The sequence below is a fragment of the Bos javanicus genome, chromosome 20, assembly GCF_032452875.1.
Source record: "Bos javanicus breed banteng chromosome 20, ARS-OSU_banteng_1.0, whole genome shotgun sequence".
In the NCBI taxonomy this organism is placed as follows: Eukaryota; Metazoa; Chordata; class Mammalia; order Artiodactyla; family Bovidae; genus Bos; species Bos javanicus.
The window spans coordinates 20,178,322-20,199,959 of NC_083887.1; the positions used below are offsets into that span (position 1 = coordinate 20,178,322).

At 38.2% G+C, this 21,638-nt stretch overlaps 1 protein-coding gene across 14 annotated transcripts in view; it reads left to right on the plus strand.

Moving 5' to 3' along the window:
• The window catches only part of PDE4D (phosphodiesterase 4D), a 1,603,025-nt gene that overhangs the window by 1,572,953 nt on the left and 8,434 nt on the right, over positions 1-21,638 (plus strand). For 13 of the 14 annotated variants that reach the window (XM_061393128.1, XM_061393125.1, XM_061393122.1 and 10 more), the window contains 5 exons: positions 12,329-12,422; positions 13,790-13,962; positions 14,919-15,017; positions 16,187-16,351; positions 17,567-17,666. In XM_061393128.1, coding sequence (XP_061249112.1) covers positions 12,329-12,422; positions 13,790-13,962; positions 14,919-15,017; positions 16,187-16,351; positions 17,567-17,666 — 631 coding nt within the window. Of the gene's footprint in view, positions 1-1,666; positions 5,879-12,328; positions 12,423-13,789; positions 13,963-14,918; positions 15,018-16,186; positions 16,352-17,566; positions 17,667-21,638 lie in introns of those variants that run through there. The other variant, XM_061393134.1, reaches the window with a different exon arrangement.

A 21,638-nucleotide genomic window follows, 5' to 3' on the forward strand; every position in this document is an offset into this window, starting at 1 on the left:
ATTCCAGGCTTTCACTGCCATGGCCCAGACTCGGTCCCTGGTTGGGGGAACTACTGAGATCCCACAAGCCACAGGGTATGGCCAAAAAAAAAAAAAGGAGGGCTTCATCACAGGGATGGGTGGAATAGGAGCCTGCTGGGAACTGAGCAAGTGTGGAAAGAGCTTAAACTCAGGGATTAAGGCCAGTGTCAGGCCAGAGCTTCCAGAGAAGTCCAGATATGTTGAAGCAGGTGACACTGAGTTGTCAGCCACTGGCTTTGGAGTGGCAGACTGAGTCTGAGTTTGAGGAAAGTTGCCTGGCAGTTGAGATCAGTAAGCGGGTGGTGGAGAAAAGCCAAAGGACATGAATAAAGAAGCAATTACAGTGTTTTGAGTCTGATGCATGGAATGAAATGATGCAGTTGGAAGGAAACAAGTATATATATGGATACATGTTATCCTTTTAAAAGGATAAGCCAGGAGTTTACAAATGTAGGCATCTTCTACTGTATAGCACATGAAACTCTGATCAATGTTATGTGGCAGCCTGGATGGGAGGGGGATTTAGAGAGAATAGATAAATGTATATGTATGGCTGTGGCCACATAGGGAAAAGGACAGTTTTCAGAACTGGAAAAGGTCAGGTCAGCCACAGAACTGCAAAAGGTCAGTTTTCATTCCAGTTCCAAAGAAAGGTAATGTCAAAGAATGTTCAAACTACTGCATGATTGCACTCATCTCACACACTAGCAAAATAATGCTCAAAATTCTCCAAGCAAGGCTTCAGCAGTACATGAATCAAGAACTTCCAGATGTTCAAGCTGGATTTAGAAAAGGCAGAGGAATCAGAGATCAAATTGCCAACATCTGTTGGATCATTGAAAAAGCAAGAGAGTTCCAGAAAAACATCGGCTTTATTGACTACACCAAAGCCTTTGACTGTGTGGATCATGACAAACTGTGGAACATCCTTCAAGAGATGGGAATACCAGACCATCTTACCTGCCTCCTGAGAAATCTATAAGCAGGTCAAGAAGCAACAATTAGAACCGGACATGGAACAACAGACTGTTTCCAAATAGGAAAAGGAGTATGTCAAGGCTGTATATTGTCACCCTGCTTATTTAACTTATATGCAGAGTACATCGTGAGAAATGCTGGGCTAGATGAAGCACAAGCTGGAATCAAGATTGCCGGGAGAAATATCAATAACCTCAGATATGCAGATGATACCACCCTTATGGCAGAAAGTGAAGAGGAACTAAAAAGCCTCTTGATGAAAGTGAAAGAAGAGAGTGAAAAAGTTGGCTTAAAGCTCAGCATTCAAAAAACGAAGATCATGGCATTGGGTTCCATCATTTCATGGCAACTATATGGGGAAACAATGGAAACAGTGTCAGACTTTATTTTCTTGGACTCCAAAATCACTGCAGATGGTGACTGCAGCCAGGGAATTAAAAGATGCTTGCTCCTTGGAAGAAAAGCTGTGGCCAGCCTAAACAGCATATTAAAAAAGCGGAGATGTTACTTTGCTAGCAAAGGTCCATCTAGTCCAAGCTATGGTTTTTCCAGTAGTCATGTCTGGATGTGAGAGTTGGACTATAAAGAAAGCTGAGCGCTGAAAAATTGATGCTTTTGAAGTGTGGTGTTGGATAAGACTCTTGAGAGTCTCTTGGACTGCAAGGAGATCAAAGCAGTCAATCCTAAAGGAAATCAGTTCTGAATATTCAATGAAGGACTGATGCTGAAGCTGAAACTCAAATATTTTGGCTACCTGATGGAAAGAACTGACTCATTGGAAAAGACCCTGATGAAGGCTGGAGGAGAAGGGGATGACAGAGGATGAGATGGTTGGATGGCATCACCAATTCGATAGACATCAGTTTGAGCAAGCTCCAGGAGTTGGTGATGGACAGGGAGGCGTGGCGTGCTGCAGTCCATGGGGTTGCAAAGAGTCGGACATGACTGTGTGACTAAACTGAACTGAACTGATGTGTATGGCTGAGTCCCTTCGCTGTCCACTTGAAACTATCACAACATTGTTAATCAGCTATACCCCCAATAAAAAATAAAAAGTTAAAAAAATATAGGCACAGCAATGAAATATTTATCATGATCATCAACGTTATCATCATAGCCTAATATCTATTTATCACTATGTATCAGATGTTTTCAGTGCTTTGCATATAAAGTGAAAGTGAAGTAGCTCAGTCATGTCCAACTCTGTTGCAATCCCATGGACTGTAGCTGGCAAGGCTCCTCTGTCTATGAGATTTTCCGAGCAAGAACCCTGGAGTGGGTTGCCATTTTCTTCTCCAGGGGATTTTCCTGACCCAGGGATTGAACCCAGGTCTCCCGTGCTGCAGGCAGACTCTTTACCGTCTGTGCCACCAGGGAAGCCTAAGCTTTGCATATAACACCTCATTTAATCCTCATAATAGTTGTCCTGGCTATTTATTGCTATAACATATCACTTCAAACTTTGTGGTTTAGATTATCTATTTTTAAATTATTTTGCATTGTTTTATGGGTTAGTTGGGCTTGGCTCGACATTCTCACGTAAGAATCCGTCATGTGCTTGCAGTCAGATGGTGATGAGGGGTGGAGTCATCTACAGGGACAATTGCTTGGATGGCTAAGATAGATTCTTCACTTTCAGGTCTGGCTTGGGGCTGGCATGGCTGGTAGGGCTGGAGATAGCTGAGTATGCCTATGTGCTTGCTCATTTTCTCTGTCTTTCTCTCCTCCCATCTTCTCCTCCTCCAACCACCACCATTTCTTTCTCTGGGTCCCTCTCCCAGAAACCTGTCCATAAACTCAGCATGGGCTTCCTCCTAACATGGCAGTCTCAGAATACTCACGCTTTCTTACAAGGTGGCTCAGAGATCCCAAGAGCACATTCATGGAGTCCAAGGTGAGAGCTGCCAGACTTCCTGTGACAGGCTCCACAGATAGGCATCATCCTTTGTTGGTTACCCAAGCCAGCTCAGATTCAGTGTAGGGTCGTGTGGCTCATCAGGAGGCATCTTTGGAGACAGTTACCACAGTAACCAATTTTACAAATGAGGAAACTGACACAGAAGTGAGAGTCTTCCTCGTGGGTTATGCACTAAAGGATTTCAACTCAGAGTCTGTTCTTAGTACTTGAGTGAACTTGGGAAAAGCACTGTCTCTTTAGGTATTACTTTATGTGGATATTAGGATGTTTGGAGGGATGATATTGAAAGTCCTTTCCACTTCTTTCACCCATTAAAGCCTTTGGATTTAGATGATGAGAGTGGGAATGGAAAGGAACAAGGGTAAGTGAAAAAGCCCTGCTGTCGAAGACAGAACTTTGTAACAGTATAGAGGGAAGGTACATGCTAGACCAGGAATACACCAGGGTCACTCAAGGATTCAGTTGGATTATTACATTAAACATCTAACAGTGGTCAACTCACATGAAATATCTATTGAATAGCAAGAGTCATAGATTTCAGTTTGAGACACTGGAATATGGGCCCACTGAGTGAAATGGGAGTAGTCATAGTAAGAGCTGCTTTAAATAGAAAAAGGACCTACCAATTTTGAAAGTCTGAGGTGTCTGGTAGGACATTCCATCAGGAATAGTATCCTTTAGTTATTTGTAAATAAGGTCCTAAATTTCACATTAGAAGAGGTCATTAGACAGTGTTTGCCCTGGAGAGAGTCTTTGTGTGTATCCTAGATTAGAAGATGAATTGAAGGCAACAAAGGTCAGAGAAGTGGGAGGAAAAACTTCATCCGGAAGCTGCAGGTCCTGGGAGTGAGAAAGAGGGGAGAGAGTGATCAGACTATTGAACACTAAAGAGAAGTTGAGAATGAGAGAACAGTGCAAGAGGAGGACGTTTGCATTCTTCTGGAAGCAGTTTTAGTGAAATATGGGAGTTTAACATTGTTTTTTGTAGAAGATTTTGGGACTTTGGGAATGAATACATTGGGTGGGAACTGCAGCTGAAGACTTGGGCAGCAAAGGACCAATAGAAGTTCGAAGAGGCAGGGGTGACATGTTTCTGATGAGGGTGTGCTTTCTGAGACTGATAAACCTGATGTAGGAAGACTGAGCAGTCACCACACCGACAAGTTAGAGAAACACAGAGAAGTGGGTACAAACTGAGATGGAGGAAAGGTAGACTGGACAGGACGTCATGCTAAAACAGAGCAAAAGCTGCTGCTGCTGCTAAGTCACTTCAGTCGTGTCCGACTCTGTGTGACCCCATAGACGGCAGCCCACCAGGCTCCTCTGTTTCTGGGATTTTCCAGGCAAGAATACTGGAGTGGGTTGCCCTACTTTCCCCTTATTTCTTATCCGTAAGACCTCTTTAATATAAAAGTTACTGAATAATGCTGCTGCTGTTGCTAAGTTGCTTCAGTTGTGTCTGACTCTGTGCAACCCCACAGACGGCAGCCCATCAGGCTTCCCCGTCCCTGGGATTCTCCAGGCAAGAACACTGGAGTGGGTTGCCATGTCCTTCTCCAATGCATGAAAGTGAAAAGTGAAAGTGAAGTCACTCAGTCGTATCCAAGGCTATCCCAAACCAAATAGAAAAGATTATTTTTTCCCAAAGGAATTTAGATTTCTTATTTACTTCTTGTAAAAGACCTGATTACTTTTGAGCTCAAGTCTGTATTCTTAACAGCCACTCTTATACCTTTACACAATCATAAAAATACTCTTCTGATCAAAATATAGATCCTGAAATCTGTCCACAGAGCTCTGCATTCTTGAACCATATACAGTGCATTGGCTTTCAGGTTTCCACCCCTCCTTCCAATCAAATTTATAATAAATCATCCCCACCCTTAGATTTTGGAAGGTTGTGGAGCTCAACCACATATAGCAATAGAAACAAAAGGAGCTAAGAATAGCAATGCCACACAGGTGAAGAAGTGCATCACTTCCATTTATGAATTCTGGACATTATTTCTATTTTCTAATTACACTATGCTATCAGGTTGGACTGAGGAAGAACTTCAGTTGTATATGTGTCACCGGGGAAACCACTTGTTTTGGATTTGACAGAGGGAGACAATTAAAATGTCTGCCATTTTTAGAGCAGCTTTTATTTATTTAAATTTTTTAGAGCAACTTTTATTTTGAAGACAAGTCAGAGAATATTAAAATTCAGAGAAATGACTCTGAAAGGATTGGAAATTCTTATTTAAGAATGAACTATGAATTCTGCAGAGTTTTATGGTGGTTATTCATCACAATGAGAAGTAAAGCCCATTCATCTTTTCGTGCGGCAGCCTGAGCTGTAGGGATACCATTATTAAAAGGCGTTTACCAGAGGTGAGGAGAAAAACCTCCTCCCCAGAGGTTCACCCTTGCCAACCAATCACAGAGCAGCCTGGGCCTAGTCCACGCCCCCTGCCCTGATAGACCCAGGTACGCAATGTGATTGGTGCATAGTTGGGGTTTTATGGGAGGGGTTTCTTGTCACTCTTTCTGGCTTCCCTGCAGTTCCTTATTTGGTAGCTTTTGACAGAACTACTCTTTCTTGCAGCTAAGCATCTTGACATACATTATTCATTAAGCCCTGGAGCTCAGGGAGAGAAAGATGCAGACCCTTAGATCTTTAGATGTTTCTTTATCACATGAATTGTCTTTATTCAGAATAGTGGTTGAATTCTTTTGCATTCTGGAGTTTTACAAATGGCATGTATTCAATGGGAACCCGACTGGATGGGATCTAATGCGAGGCTTTCTTATGTGTACTTAATTACCAAAAATCTTTAAAAATCTGCATACTCTGCTTGTGGAGATTGCTAAGTATCAAGGTTTTGAAGATATACTTATTTTAGAACTTACTCTCTATATAATCAATCAAAAATGCCTGAAGCAAACTATTTACTGTCAGTATCTTGGGGCTACATAAAGGTAAGATTTATTTAGCCTTTGTAAACTCCTGATTACTCTGATTACATAACTAATAATTTTAATAAATTACTATGGAGTAAAGCTTTCTAAGCAATCTTTTCTTTAGACATGAGCTACAGAAGACATGTGTGTTTTTAGTGGTAAAGATAAGGAGAAATTGTATAACTTTTATTAGTTGTAATTTGTATGTTAAAATAGCTTTTTAATTTTCAGCATTTCTTCTTTTTTATCTTGTGTAGATTTGAGTGTTTTTTTAAGTGTCAAGGTAATTCCATTGGAGATAAATAATTGGGATAAATTATAACTGGTACATGGGCTCTAATTAGTATGTAGCATTTAAAGTCTATAAAAATTAGTTTATGCCTCTTTCTAAAAAGCTGTACTACTTTTACCTGATGAGGTTTTTTTTTTTTTTTCTTCCAACCTTTGGATATAGATGACAATAAAATTGACAGTATTTAATTTTTAGGTGATATTTTATGTAAATGAACACTTGATCTATTTGTAAAACTGAAAGATGTAAATTTATATGATAACTGCTATATTTGTTAAATCTCAAAAAATGAATTAGTACACTGCATTTAATAGGGTTATGTTCCTGCTTGGTAAGCTTCTTGCATGCCCTGTGGTAATGCTAACCTGGCAATCCTATCTGTTTAATATAGACTTGAGGTGGAAAAATCTTTTTCAGTCCTAAATGAAACATCACTTCAGAAACTGGAGTTTATTCTTGAATGTTTGAGCAAATCACAATACACATTTTTAGAGAATCCTTTTCCATTACTTTAAGGGCTTTCAGATTGAAACATTTTTCATTTTCTTTGTTTCTTTTTAAAGCAAAATTTCCTCTTTCCTGTGAGATTTACTTGCATTCTAAGAAAACTTATTTCAGTTTTAGTTGTCCAAAGTCATGATTTTCCACCTTCCTTAAAATCTTGATTCCAGATTTTGTCATTTTCATTATTTGAATTTTGCTAGCCATTTCTTGGCTTAATTTTTTTTTAATAGAGAAAAGTGTAGAGAGTAATAAAGAAGCATCCCCCTCCCCAGTCTCTCTGGAATTAATTTCTTAGCTTCTATACAGCTCATATTTGATACTTTTTGAAGGGCTTCACAGTCATGTTATAATTATGGATAATACCTTCGAGAATCTACAGAATTTTAATGCTTTTTGCAGAAATTTTGCTGGCAGCTTTATGTTTTTAATATTATATTGCTAAAAACACTTAGGAAGGATAGATATACATGTATTTAGTCTTATGTATTTTGAAAGATTTGTTTTTGTGCGGTTAATACAGTGTTTATTTTAGCTTTTAATGCTGGCATCCACCAAACTTGTAGTGTGTCACAGTGCAGCATATTCAAATAATTTTTAGCAGAATGTTGTGGGGAAAAACAAGCATTTACTTAATGTTTGACCTTTACCACTGTCTTAATTATATACTAGAAGATATATAATGCACTAAGTAGCACATTGGCATGAGGGGGAAGTACAGGGATTAAATTTGGGAATACTTTAATTTTTTTTATTATTTAGTTTTGTTTCCTTGACAGTCTTAAATAAACATAAATTGGATAACTGGAGTTGAAAAAGCAATATTCAATATTCAGTTCAACTGCATTTTCCCTTTCCTTTATGTTTTATATTTGCTGCATACAGACATTCTGATGCATAATGAGAACAAAGGATTTGAAAGCATTCACTTAGAGATCTTCCTCTTTATTCTTTGTTGCAACAATAACTCTACATATCATTTCAGACTGTTTAGATCAGAAACAATCAGAATAATTCATCAGTCTAAAATATTTAGAGGTCCTTTTAGAGATATCTAAGTGCTCAATTAAATTGTTGTACATTTTGCAACCAGTTCTTTTTGAAAAGCAGTTCTATATTTTGTCTCTTCTAAATCTATAAATTGAGAAAGAACCTAGAAAGCATTCTAGGAAAAATAGATTTTATTACCTTTTCTAATCATTTTCCCCCTCATGGCAGTTTTACAGTTATGTTAATAATTGGTATGTAGTTATCTTAAAATGAGAGAAATTCCACTTGGATTTGAAAATGATTGTTGAGTGATTTAGTTTATTGTCTGTTAGCACATCCAGCTATACACTCCAAAACCAAATTGTAAGAGGAACTACCAGTTGAGGAAGCACTGATGGTAATTTTGGGGGTTATTAATTTAGCTTCCCTTGGACCATATGTTTTATATCAGTAGCAAAAACAAAAAAAGAAACAATTTTGATTCCTTTTAGAAAAGTTCTTTGTGCTATAATTTAATTGACTCTCTGAAAATTGTTTTTAGGAAATCTCCTATACTTTTGGGAAGAAAGAGGTCTGCTTAAAATATTGTGTTATCTAATTATGTTAAAAGGAAATGTTGACTTCCTTGGAGCACCTCCCAAGTCTTGGGAGGGTGATAGGTGTGCAATGAAGGGTTTTTCTCCACCCATGCTTTGGGGTTTTGAACAAAGGGAAAAGGATAGTCTGGGAATATATGTATATGATGCAAAAATAATCAGCAGAATATAACGTGTCATTTATCAGTCTGTACAACAGAATTCTTTCACTGGAATTTTTTGCTTTAGTTATTTGCACCAACTGGCTATTTTGATGAGTTGTATAATCAAACTGCCAAGAAGATTACACTTCATTTTCATGTTCTTCCAGTTAAATACAGTAATTTGCGTGGCATATCTGCAGATACCATGCAGTTTTTCTTCTTGGGCATATGGCAATGTATTCCTTATACCAAATTGCTTACATGTTAGAAAGTAGTTCTGTAGAAAAACTGGGTTCCTATCTGACTGTTTGAGTGGCACCAACTGCCCCCCACCAAGGCTGCAACGTTTTTTTAGTTACATTCAAATAAATGCATGGAAGGCAGATGGACAGTGGTTCCTGTATAACAGACTGTAGAATGGCTAGGCTAGTGGCTGAAAATCTTACTTATTCCCCTAACTTTTAAGAAAGGATTTTGTCATGACCAGGCAGTCCTCTCTGGCCACTTCTATCTCATAGCAGGGACAATTTCAGGTCAAAGAGATATTTCATTAAATATATGTTTTAGAGGTTTAGCAGACTCTCTTGAATATATTTTGCCTAAAAAGTAGATTTTTTCCAGGAGAAAATTTCATTCATCAAACATATTTACATACCTTTAGGCCTTATGCATGGTACTTGAGTTCTAAGTCACTTCAGTTGTGTCCGACTCTTTGTGACCCTGTGAACTGTAACCCACCAGGCTCTTCTGTCCATGGGATTCTCCAGGCAAGAATGCTGGAGTGGGTGGTCATGCCCTCCTCTAGGATCTTCCTGACCCAGGGATCCTGTGCATTGACAGGCCAGTTCTTTAGCACTATCACCACCTGGGAAGCCCCTTAGGCATGGTTTTTTGTTGTTGTTCAGCCGCTCAGTTGGGTCTCCTGCTTTGCAACCCCATGGATTATAGCACACCAAGGTTCCCTGTCCTTTACCATCTCCCAGAGCTTGCTCAAACTCATGTCCATTGAGTCGGTGATGGCATCCAACCATCTCATCCTCTGTTGTCCCCTTCTCCTCCTGCCTTCCATCTTTCCCAGCATCAGGGTCTTTTCTAATGAATCAGCCCTTTGCATCAGGTGGCCCCAAAGTATTAGAGTTTCAACTTCAGCATCAGTCCTTCAATGAATATGCAGGACTGATTTCCTTTAGGATTGACTGGTTGGATCTCCTTGCTGTCCAAGGGACTCTCAAGAGTCTTCTCCAACATCACAGTTCAATAGCATCAATTCTCTGGCACTCAGCTTTCTTTATGGTCCAACTCTCACATTCATACATGACTACTGGAAAAACCATAGCTTTGACTAATCTGACCTTGGTTGGCAAAGTAGTGTCTCTGCTTTTTAATATAGTGACCATTTTCTATATGAATAATACCCTAAATTATTTTTTGGTATTGGTAGGGGAGCTAGATATTTAGGTATATATTTTATGTTGGTTTAAATACAGTTAGATCTTCTGTCCATTCCTGCAATGATAAAATTAAACTATCACTATAAAAGGCCTAGGAAACCAGGAGATAAAATTCAAATAATATTGAGCATCTACTGTGTGCCAGTGTGAGTTAAATGATCTTACACATTCATAAATGATAGCCTGTGAATTGTTTAAGAAAATATAACTGCATAAAAAATGGGCAGAAAATATTTTGAACACTTGGTATTATCTTTATGAACTTTCTTGAAAGGTTCCAAATTTTACTTTTTCCCCCAGTGGATCATAATATATAATGCTCAGTGACAATAAGCAAAATGTATGTTTATTTTAAAATTGGTATTTTGCAGTCTACAAAGCAGTGACCATGCCAATTTTAAAATATAAAATATACATACATTTGGTGACTCATTTATCTTATAACTGGTTGTTTGCACCTTTTAATCCCCTTCTTCTATTTTACCCATCCGTTATTCCCCAAGTCTGGCAACCAGTGGTTTTTATGTATCTGTGAGCCTGTTTCTGTTCTATTCATTCATTTTCTGATTCCGCATATAAGTGATAACGTACGGTATTTGTCTTTAACTTGTTTCACTACCATACAACCCTCCAGGTCCATCCAAGTTGTCACAAATGGCAAGATTCCATTCTCCTTTTTTATGGCTGAGTAATATTCCACTGTGTGTGTGTGTGTGTGTGTGTGTGTGTGTGTGCGCGCGCACGTGCGCGTGTGCGTGCACACACACGTGTAAATATACACACATTGCAAAATATAATATACAGCACAGAATATAACCAATGATATTATAATAACTTTGTTTGGTACAGAATCTATTAATATTAAAATACCAAATCACTATGTTGTATACCAAAAACCCAGGATATTGTCAACTATGTTTCAACAAATATACACAAAGGAAAAAGGCATAGCTAATTATATACAGTTATTAGCAGTGAGACAGTGAGGATATACATGAGTTCTACATGCATTTTTTAACCAGAGCAAGTTATAAAAAAAAAATACACAACAGAAGTGAACTTTGTGTTTCTGAGTTTGAGAATGAGCATCGTCAGTCTGTAAATTAACAACCAGAGGTATCTCTGTTGGTTATAGCCGGTTCTTCAATTTTGACTGCAGGAAAGTGCTAATATGCATTTCTTATATCCAACAGTATACTGAAATTTTTTATTGATCTCAGTACTTTACAGTGATCAATTCTGATACCTAATTTAGATGATCAATAAGATTAACTCTGGAAGTGATTTGCCAAATTATCTTGAGTTTATATAACACGTTGGGATGAATTGTGCAGAGCCAAAATTTTTTTTAAATTCTAATAAACTAAATACTGAGTTAAAAATGCATTTCAGACATTACTAAATGATGATTCACTACTCTCTTTACCCCAGCGTTAATTGAGGATTTATGATGAAATTCACAATTTTAAAGGCTTTTTTGTGATCAAGTATTTAGTTTTTGCTCTATACAGAGAAAATATATTGTTTAGTACATTAAAAGAAATATTAAGGTACATTAAAAGGTCTATTTGAGTTATTTGGGAAGTCAAAGGAAGATACATTGAGAAGCAATAATGGCTAGGAAAGCGTAACATCGTTGAGAATTCTGGTTTTGATAATGCCATGTGCTGGTGATAGATAAATTCCAGGTGGTAGATATGTTTCTTTGGATAAAATAGGCACCAGGGAACCAGTAAAATAAACTGTGAAGCAATGATGTTTCAGCTGAACAGGTCTATTTTCAATTGTATTTATGGGACTTATGGTGATGAATTGGTAAAGTCTTTGGATGCTGAAAACCAGTAAATCCCTACTTAAAAAACTTTAAAAAGGAAACATTATGTATTATCTGTTCAAATGTTTTCTCTATAGTCTAGTAGAGTACTCAAATCTGCTCAGTTCTGCTTTCGGGGAAAAGACTACATTTTAATCTCTGATCAGTATACATATTCATTTCTGCTAATGATAAATTAATTGATAAAAAACATACCATGTTTTATTGTGTGGCAACCCTTTTGTGTGTTTATAAATTAGTTTTTTCTCTTCTCTAAATGCTAATAATTCATGCTATTTTTATGCATTCTCCCCCCAGTGTCCTCCTTGAATATCTAAATGTGTGCTGTCCGTTTATGGTAGCCCCTAGCTTCATGTGACTTTGCAGTTTAAATTCATTAAAATTAAATAAAATCTAGAATTCAGCTCCTCCTTTATACTAACCATATTTAAAGGGCTTGATAGCCACATATAGCTATTGGCTCCTAGCCACTAATCTCTGGAAAGTGGAGAGCATAGCATTTTTTCATCATTGTAGAAAGTTCTATTGGATAACACTGACCTAAAGAGTCAGGATGTGTTAAAGATTCTTTGGCATATTTTCCATATCTTAGCATATGCTCATGTTATTTCACTTAAACTTTCCTCTTCTGTTATTTCATTTTATCTTTCTGTTTTTTCAGTTTAAAAGGATGCTTAATCGAGAGCTCACCCATCTCTCTGAAATGAGTCGGTCTGGAAATCAAGTGTCAGAGTATATATCAAACACATTCTTAGGTGAGCATAACAATTTAATTTTTTTCTTTTTTATTGTTTGGTTGTCTTTAGAGGTAGATTGGGGTACAAACTTGTTTTGGAACTCAATAAGAGTTAGGAATTCCATTTGTTTTCAGTCATCAAATCAATGAGCCTCTAAGTTTTAGAACCTAAGGTGACAAAGTACCTTTTTTTATCTTTTAGTTTCATTCAAGACTTTAGAGATTCCCTTAATTAAAGTTGTATATTTCCATTTTTCCAAAGTACTCAACTGAAAAATGTATATTTTAGAGAGAGCTATTCATGCATTCAACAAATGCTTGTTAAATGCCAGCCATTGCTGGACAGTAGGTATTTAATAATCAGTTAAAAATAGTCCCTAAACTCAACGAGTTTGTAGTCCAATGGGAATCATGCCTGGTAGGCTGGGGAGGCAGAGAGATGTAACACAATTGCTGAGGAAAAGCCTGCTGATGATGGTAGCTGAGAGCATGGTGCACTGGGACACCACCACTCCATCCTCCATCCAGAAAGAAAATGCAGGTAGAACAAGCCAATAACTTGAACATACCCTTGATCTGAACTTACTTTCAAAACAAAACTGCTGTAATAGCTAATTAGCGCATTCACTAAACAGACATTTCTTGGATACACGCTCTGTGTAAGGAAAAGTTAAAGGAGGCACTGCCTTGAAATAGTGAATGAGTGTATTGATACCATCTGATGTCCTAGTTGAAAACAATTAGCTCTTGTGAATATGATATTTACTTATCAGATAATATTGGAGATTCTCTGTGCTCCCCATATAACCTTGTTACATTATATATCCCCCACATCACTATCCTGTAGAAAATGTAAAGTAGCAGAAACAGTCTGACTCCTTCAGATAGACTGTGTATGCTCCCGCAGAATGGCCCGTTAGGTTCACACACTGCTGTTTTCAGTTTGCGCACGAAGTTTCTGCCATTTCAAAGTAGGTGTTGAAACTGGAGTTCTTACTTGGCAAAAGCAGCTTTCCCACCAGGAAGTGAATTTTGGACAGGAATGGAATTGATGAGCAGTAGAAATAACCAATGTATTTTGCCTTTTCCAAGTCAGCAATCATAAGTTTTTTTTTTAAGTATTAGGACCTTCAAAGTTGTGGTCACTGAATTATTTGATGTTAATTATTATGCAGTAGAATTATTTGCTTAATTTTGTGTTTCAGAGTATCAAATTAAGTCCACATCAAACTGTAAATACTCAACTTCCTTAAGAGGAGTTTTACTTGGAAATATTTCCTAGAATGTATAATGATCAATTAAAATCTGCCTAGTTATGCATGTTTGGAGAAAAAAAAAACTAGGCAGAATTAATACTAAGTGTAGAATATTTTTAAAATTTTTAAGATAAGCAACATGAAGTGGAAATTCCTTCTCCGACTCAGAAGGAAAAGGAGAAAAAGAAAAGGCCAATGTCTCAGATCAGTGGGGTCAAGAAGTTGATGCACAGCTCCAGTTTGACCAATTCAAGCATCCCAAGGTTTGGGGTCAAAACTGAACAAGAAGACGTCCTTGCCAAGGTAAGATTATTTCAAGTACCATGATCAGAAATATGCAGTGAACTTTGATTCCTTCTGTTTTAAATAAATGAAAAAGCTTATTATTAATAATTCATGGGGATTTTTCTGGTAGATGGGAAAGCACTTCATAAAGCTCTTGCTAAATCACTTGAATAGCATTGAAACATATACATTACCATATGTAAAATTAGATAGCCAGTGGGCATTTGCTGTATGACATAGGGAGCTCAAATTCAGTGCTCCCTGACAACCTAGAGGAGTGGGATGGGGTAGGGGTGGGAGGGAGGTTCAGGAGAGAGGGAACATGTGTATGCCTATGGCTGATTCATGCTAATATATGGCAGAAACCAACACAATATTGTAAAGTAATTATCCTCCAATTAAAAGTAAATAAATTTTAAGAAAGAATAAGGTAGAGGAACATGAGCTTTTAGAGAAGGATCTCCAAAATAAACCATCAAGAGGAAAAATAAATCACTTGAATTTAATTAATATATAGAGACAGGTGGCTTGATGTTCTTTCTTTTTGCATCTACATTTGATTGTTTGAATAGTGTAAGTTAAAGTTTTTGAGAATATGTTTTAACTAGTTAAGGTTAACTAGCTTAACTAGTTACCTTTAGATAACTAACTTAACTAGTTACTTTTAGTTAACTAGCTAAGGTTTTGAGAATACGTTTTAACTACTGGAGAAATACTTGAGATCAGTATTTCAAGTGTGTAAATATACTGTTTTGTCAGAGACATAAGGTTGAGCAACACCATTCAGTCTCTAGCATGTGATTTGCCTCAAGTTTGCCTCTACTTACGTGGTGCATCCATTACATTCAAAATGAACTTTTGAAAAAAAGTCTAACAATCTCTTCATTAAAGTCAGTAATTTTTAAATGACTGTGTTCATTCTTTCATGTTCTACTTCTGCATCCAAACTTGTTCTTACCTTTCCTTAACCCCAGGAACTAGAAGATGTGAACAAATGGGGTCTTCATGTTTTCAGAATAGCAGAGTTGTCTGGGAACCGACCTTTGACTGTTATCATGCACACCATTTTTCAGGTAACGTGGTTAAGTTATATCACCTCTTATTTGGTGACATAATGTCCAGTCTGTGAATTGTGCATGCATTTATCTTCTTCACTACTCACCCTCTTTTACTTATTTTGATAGTTTTTTATTTGCTGAAACATATAAGGGATATATATTTGCCCCTTATATGCTGCTGCTAAGTCACTTCAGTCGTGTCCGACTCTGTGTGACCCCATAGACGGCAGCGCACCAGGCTCCCCCGTCCCTGGGATTCTCCAGGCAAGAACACCGGAGTGGGTTGCCATTTCCTTCTCCAGTGAATGAAAGTGAAAAGTGAAAGTGAAGTCGCTCAGTCGTGTCCGACTCTTAGCGACCCCATGGACTGCAGCCCACCAGGCTCCTCCGTCCATGGGATTTTCCAGGCAAGAGTATTGGAGTGGGGTGCCATTGCCTTCTCCTGCCCCTTATATACCAAGGGGCAAATAAGGACACAAGAAGGTTAGAGTGTGGGTAAAACACAAATAAATCAATTGTATTATTTTTCCCATTGAAGAAAAAGATATGTGGGCAAATGAAGCAATTCATTAAAATAATTTTAAAATCATAAAATAAAAAAATTTTTAAATCATCCACATGACCCTCCCTTGCACAGAGAATGGAGTGTTAACTTTACAAATTGAATAAGCCCCTTGCTGACTAACCTTAGTTATGTAATTTCTTCAGCCACTGTCTTGTGGACTGCTCTCTTCTTCAAATCAGTTTCTCATTCTTGTCAGGTTTTTGCCCCAGTTCAGGGTTAGGATTTATATGAGAATTTGGGGCTGAGGTCTCCAGCCCTCAAGAGAATGTTGTGTCTCACGTGCTTTGACCCAGTGGCCCAGTTGGGGTGGTGGACTGAAGCTACCTTCAGGGTCCCAGGACACGGACACTTGATAGTTGGCAGCTCATTCCTGACACCATATATTTTGGGCAAAGCTTTGCTGGGCTCCAGAAGGACAACTGTATTCTGGTTTTGTCCCTGCAGTTCCTGGATCACCCCATGGGTTTTCATTGTCCTCACTAGACATTGAGAGAGTGCTTCTCTCATTTCTGGGTTATCCATAGGTGGCACAGGGGGTGATTTCTGTTGCTGTTGTTAACACACTGTATGGAAAATCTTTTCTATAAGATACAAAATGCTAAGAGGATTTCTTTTGCAGGAACGGGATTTATTAAAAACATTTAAAATTCCAGTAGACACTTTAATTACATACCTAATGACCCTGGAAGATCATTACCACGCTGATGTGGCCTACCACAATAATATTCACGCTGCAGATGTCGTCCAGTCAACGCACGTGCTGTTGTCTACACCTGCTTTAGAGGTACACTTGGTCTCTAAACCTTCAAGAACAGTAACTTGCCACTCACAGTGGTTCTTCAACTTTCATACTGAAGGGCATGCAGGGCAAACAACAATTGGCTTCCTGGAAATATTATTAAGTTGGGAGGGGGATGTCATTGTGGTAATTAAACAGCTGAGTCTTTGATGAATTTGTCTTGGATAATAATCAAAGACTTAGGGATTCATCTGTTTATGATATTGCCTCTTTGAAATGATCTAGTGAACATTCCATAAAGCACACCTGGATTACTCAGTTTTGATTAGTTTGGGGCTTCTTGGGAATTTAGTCTGATGACTTTTTTGTTTATAATCCAAAGATGATTATTTTTATAAAATAGAAGCTATGCATTGATACTTTTCATAGAACTCACTAGAAAGAAACATATCTTTAATGTCACCAAATCCTATGAAGTTGTTCCATTGAATGTTTATTAAAGCAATTTGATTTCCTTAATCATTTGGGAGAGTGACTCTCTTTTGCTAATGTAGTTTATAGTTCAGATTGTTTCATTATAAAACTGGGTTAATACCTTATTGTTTGAGTGGGAGGCTCTCAACTGGGGGTGATTTTCCCGTTACTCCTACTCCCCTGCTCCTCCCAGGGACATCTGGCAATACTGGAGAAATTTTTGGCTGTCACAGTTTGGGGGTACATTCTACTGGCATCTCATCAGTAGAGGCCAGGGGCCCTGCTAAACACCTCATAACACACAGAATAGCCTCCCACAGCAAAGACCTATCTGCACAACAAAGACTTATCTGACTGCAGATGTTGGTTTCTCTGAGACTGAGAGTCCCTGTTTTGAATGGAAGAAAATAATTGCTCGTGTCATTAATTTTATGTACATTTTCAGAATATCCTTGAACATCTTAAATACTTTTAAAATAAGTTATTATTTTCTAAAACTATTGGCAGATATCCTTTTTAAATATTTTTAAAATATAACCATGGAAAAGGTGTGATCTTGAATTATAATAAGATCAGATAAAATATTTCCTCCAAGATTACATTTAAAAAGGCCATGAGGAGCTCATTTTCTGAAAGTCTGCCATCCTGGAATATGATAATAATATATTTTGAAGCTTCATTTTGTTTTCCATCAGAGTCTGGGAAGGAATTTCCCATTCCTATGTACCTTTAATTTATATTACTATAGAATAGTAACTTTATCTAATATTGTCTGCGTTCTTTCAGGCTGTGTTTACAGATTTGGAGATTCTTGCAGCAATTTTTGCCAGTGCAATCCATGACGTTGATCATCCTGGTGTGTCCAATCAGTTTCTGATCAATACAAGTAAGTGAAGTGAAACTTCTTCATTTTTGCAGAAAAAATTTTCCTTTTTACATTTTAGAGTGACTGAGGGTTTTTATAAGTGTAGGGTGTTTCCAGAGTCATGTTCTTTTGAAATGTGTATATATGCATTACAGTGACTGCACATTAATGTTATATAGCTCTAAAAAATTACTGTTCTAGCCCATGAGGCATATGATGTTTGAAAAAACATGCATTCCAGTACTTCTCTTGAAATACTATATTACCACATTAGTAGACAGAGCAATTGAAAGCGAAAGTTTGCAGAAAGATTTAGGTATATTGCTCCTAAAGTTTTTTCTTTTTTGGGGGGGGTGGGGGTGCGGGCGCTGTGCTGGGTCTTTGTTGCAGCTCACAAGCTTTCTCTGGTTGTGGCATGCGGTCTCTCTAGTTGTGGCATACAGGTTTAGTTGCCCTGTGGCATGTGTGATCTTAGTTCGCTGACCAGGGATTGAACCCATGTCCCTTGCATTGGTAGGTGGATTCTTAACCACTGGACCACCAGGGAAATCCTACCCTCAGAGTTTTAAATAAAAGAAGTTATCAGGATGCATGTTAAATTCCTCATTTTATGTAGGTTGTGACTTAATCCTCTTCAGAGGCTGTAACTCCTTCCCTCCACCATGTTCTTTCCTCTTCTTCCCTTTTTAAATCTCATGCTGAGGGCAGTATGAGGTTCTGTTCTGACATACTGTTTGTTTTTTTCTTTTAATATTTCTTAACCGTTGATTTTTTTCTCACTGGTGACATTTTGTAAAATAAGTCATCAATGGATTTGGAAAGAACGCACAGAAGAGACTGTTCGATGTGGGACACCTCTTAACACACAGTTGCACTGCAAACCCCTGTAGGGAATATTAGTAGCGTTTGGGTGAGGCTTTTCGCAAAGAGATTGTTTTACAGAAATTCTGTTCTTTCTGTGCTCTTAGTCACTCAGTCGTGTCTGACTCTTTATGACGCCCATGGACTGGGACCCGCCAGGCTTCTCTGTCCATGGGGATTCTCCACTGAACCAGGGTCTCCTGCATTGCAGGGGGTTTCTTTGCCAGCTGAGCTACCAGGGAAGCCCATTCTCTCTGTACTTGAAGTTAATTGGTAAATAATTTAAATGTACCATTATATAATTCCCTCCCAGCACAGTAGATTAATGTTATAAAAGTCACTTTTGTATGTGAAAAAATAAAATAAAAAGCTCTTCTTTTTTCCTATCTGTTAAGAATCTGTCTTTGCTTTTTACCGAGTTGTGGAAAACAGCCTTCTCCTGCCCCATAGCAGTCTAGCTCCTGTAGTGTCTGTTCCTCCACCATTCATTCCCAATGCTTTGCTGCAGCCAGATTTAAAGGGGAAGTTTAAATATAGCCTTGCTTTGAGAGATTCAGATCTTTTGGCTTATTTATATATTTGTATATTTTTAATAGCCTCTGGACTACCCTATAACAAAATGCACTTTGGTGACTCACTCATGTGTAGGAGAATTAGGAAAGTCATAGGTTTCCAAAAATGGATGGATAGTCAGTGCATTTCATGTCTTAGATACCTTTTGAGAACCTATAATAGGGTGCTTTCAGGAGTCAACAAAAATTACTGTATATCAACACATGAGTTTACATTGTCTCCTAGGTTAGGGTTGATTGTGTCCTTTCTGTTAGAACAGAAAGGTCATATAGTAAAATGTACACTGGCAATTTTTTATTATCCTGGACTGATTCATTATTTTGCTTCTTAGGTATATCTTGATGTTTTTAACAAATACATATAAATTCTGTCTTAACTCTTGCATTAAGAAAGGTAGGCTTTTTTCTTTAAATTAATAACACCAATATTCAGACTTAAGTGTTTTATTTGCATCCTATTATACTAAATATTGTATCTTCCCATATTATAACATTAGAATTAAGAATTGAGAACAAATTAAAACAACTGATAATAAAGTCACTGTCTTCCAAGTATTCTGTTAAATTTTTCAGGAAAAATGAGGACCAACTCTATTATTCTTTATTATGGACCCTCTAAGGGCAGATGGGCCTAGGCTGGCAGCAGGGTACCCGTGGAGTCTGCAGTTTAAACTAGCAAAGCCTCAGTCCACACATGAATCTCATGCCCTTTAAAGTTTGAGACAACTGAGAATAAATAATGGAGACTGCTGCTGCTGCTGCTGCTAAGTCGCTTCAGTCGTGTCTGACTCTGTGCGACCCCATAGACGGAAGCCCACCAGGCTCCCCCGTCCCTGGGATTCTCCAGGCAGGAACACTGGAGTAGGTTGCCATTTCCTTCTCCAATGGAGACAGTAGAGGGTAATTATACACACAGGACAGTGGCCAAGGGTGTCTGTTTAAGGTCGTTTTACTGATGACCTGCCTGAGGTAGAAGGATTATAGACTGCGCTTCTGGAGGCACTTTGTTAGCCAGTGATGTTGTGCCCATCTCCTTTCTGTGGGGTCTCAGCCACACAGGGCAGTCAGCAGTTCCCAGGCCAGCTTTGGATTGCTGATATTTTCTTGAGGGTGGGGTGAGATAGGGCTGTGTAATGCCTGAGAGAATGAATCAGTATCATCTGGTAGATGAAAGTTATCCCAGGGTTGATAAGAGCCCCAGGGCATTATGAGAATTATTGCCTTAGTTAGCTTTTAATTGGGCTTCCCTGGTGGCTCAGACGGTGAAGAATCTGCCTGCAATACAGGAGACCCGGGTTCTTTCGATCCCTGGGTCAGGAAGATCAAGCCAGAAAGCATTTTGTTTCAGAACTCAGAAGAGGCTTAGTAGCCTCTAACACAAGTTAAGTTTTAGTTTTCACAACATGTTTTAAAGTGAAAGGGAAGTGAGTGAAGTCGCTCAGTCGTGTCTGACTCTTTGCGACCCGTGGACTGTAGCCCACCAAGCTCCTGCGTCCATGGGATTCTCCAGGCAAGAATACTGGAGTGGGTTGCCATTTCCTTCTCCAGGGGATCTTCCTGACCCAGGGATCGAACCCAGGTCTCCCACATTGCAGGCAGACGCTTTAACCTCTGCACCACCAGGGAAGCCCTTAAATACAAGAATACAGTCTCAGAAAAGGAGAGTCTCACTAATAACTGCAAACTTATAATAAACAGCTGTATGAAATACTCTATCAGAATTATGTGATTATTTTTAGTTTACAGTAAACTTTTTATAGACATTAAATTTGTGTTTTCTCTTTCTTTTGTGGATGGATTGAGTGGCTCAAACTAGCACACACTCTCAGCTCCTAACCTGGAGCTGGGGCTGCCATCTTGTCCAAAGCTAAAGGTTGAACCTGTGTTTCTTGTAATAAAGACTTCTAATCATCAGATCAGACCTACCATGGATGGGAGGTCACTTGTCCAATTTTAAGGAGACTGCATGGCTCACCAGGGCGGAAGGGCACTTGGGCTCACCTGGCTGATTCCCAGGCCAAATACCCCTCTGCTTCTCAGTTGTGGTGATAGTTTTCATTAACCATTCCGGTTGTGTTACTTTTAGGCACCAGGTGATTTAATATTAATGACACATACACTCCTTGTAAACATGCTGAAGGTTGTGAAAACAGAGCGATCATTTCTACCTGGCAGAGGCTTTAAGCTTTTATAAATGATTTAGGGGAGTGGAGGATTCTGAATTGGATGTAAGGAAGTTGAAATTCCAGGTGAGAAGCTGCATAAATCTTTTTCAAGGACAATACTATGTAAATAAATCCATAAAATGTAAATAGCATCATAATGTGTTGAATAGAGCACATTAGAGGATATTTATCTTTAAAAAGATAAATATTTTTAAAGCGTTATTTTCTGAAACAATAAAGCAGTGTCAGCATATATATAGCATTAAATTTTACTTGGAAAACAAGTAAAATTTCTGTTTCTAGCGAATCTGCCTAGGTGTGGGGGAGAAAGGTTTCCTCACACATTTGAACACATTAGTCATCTATTCAAATCATATGACTTTTGAAGTTCAAGA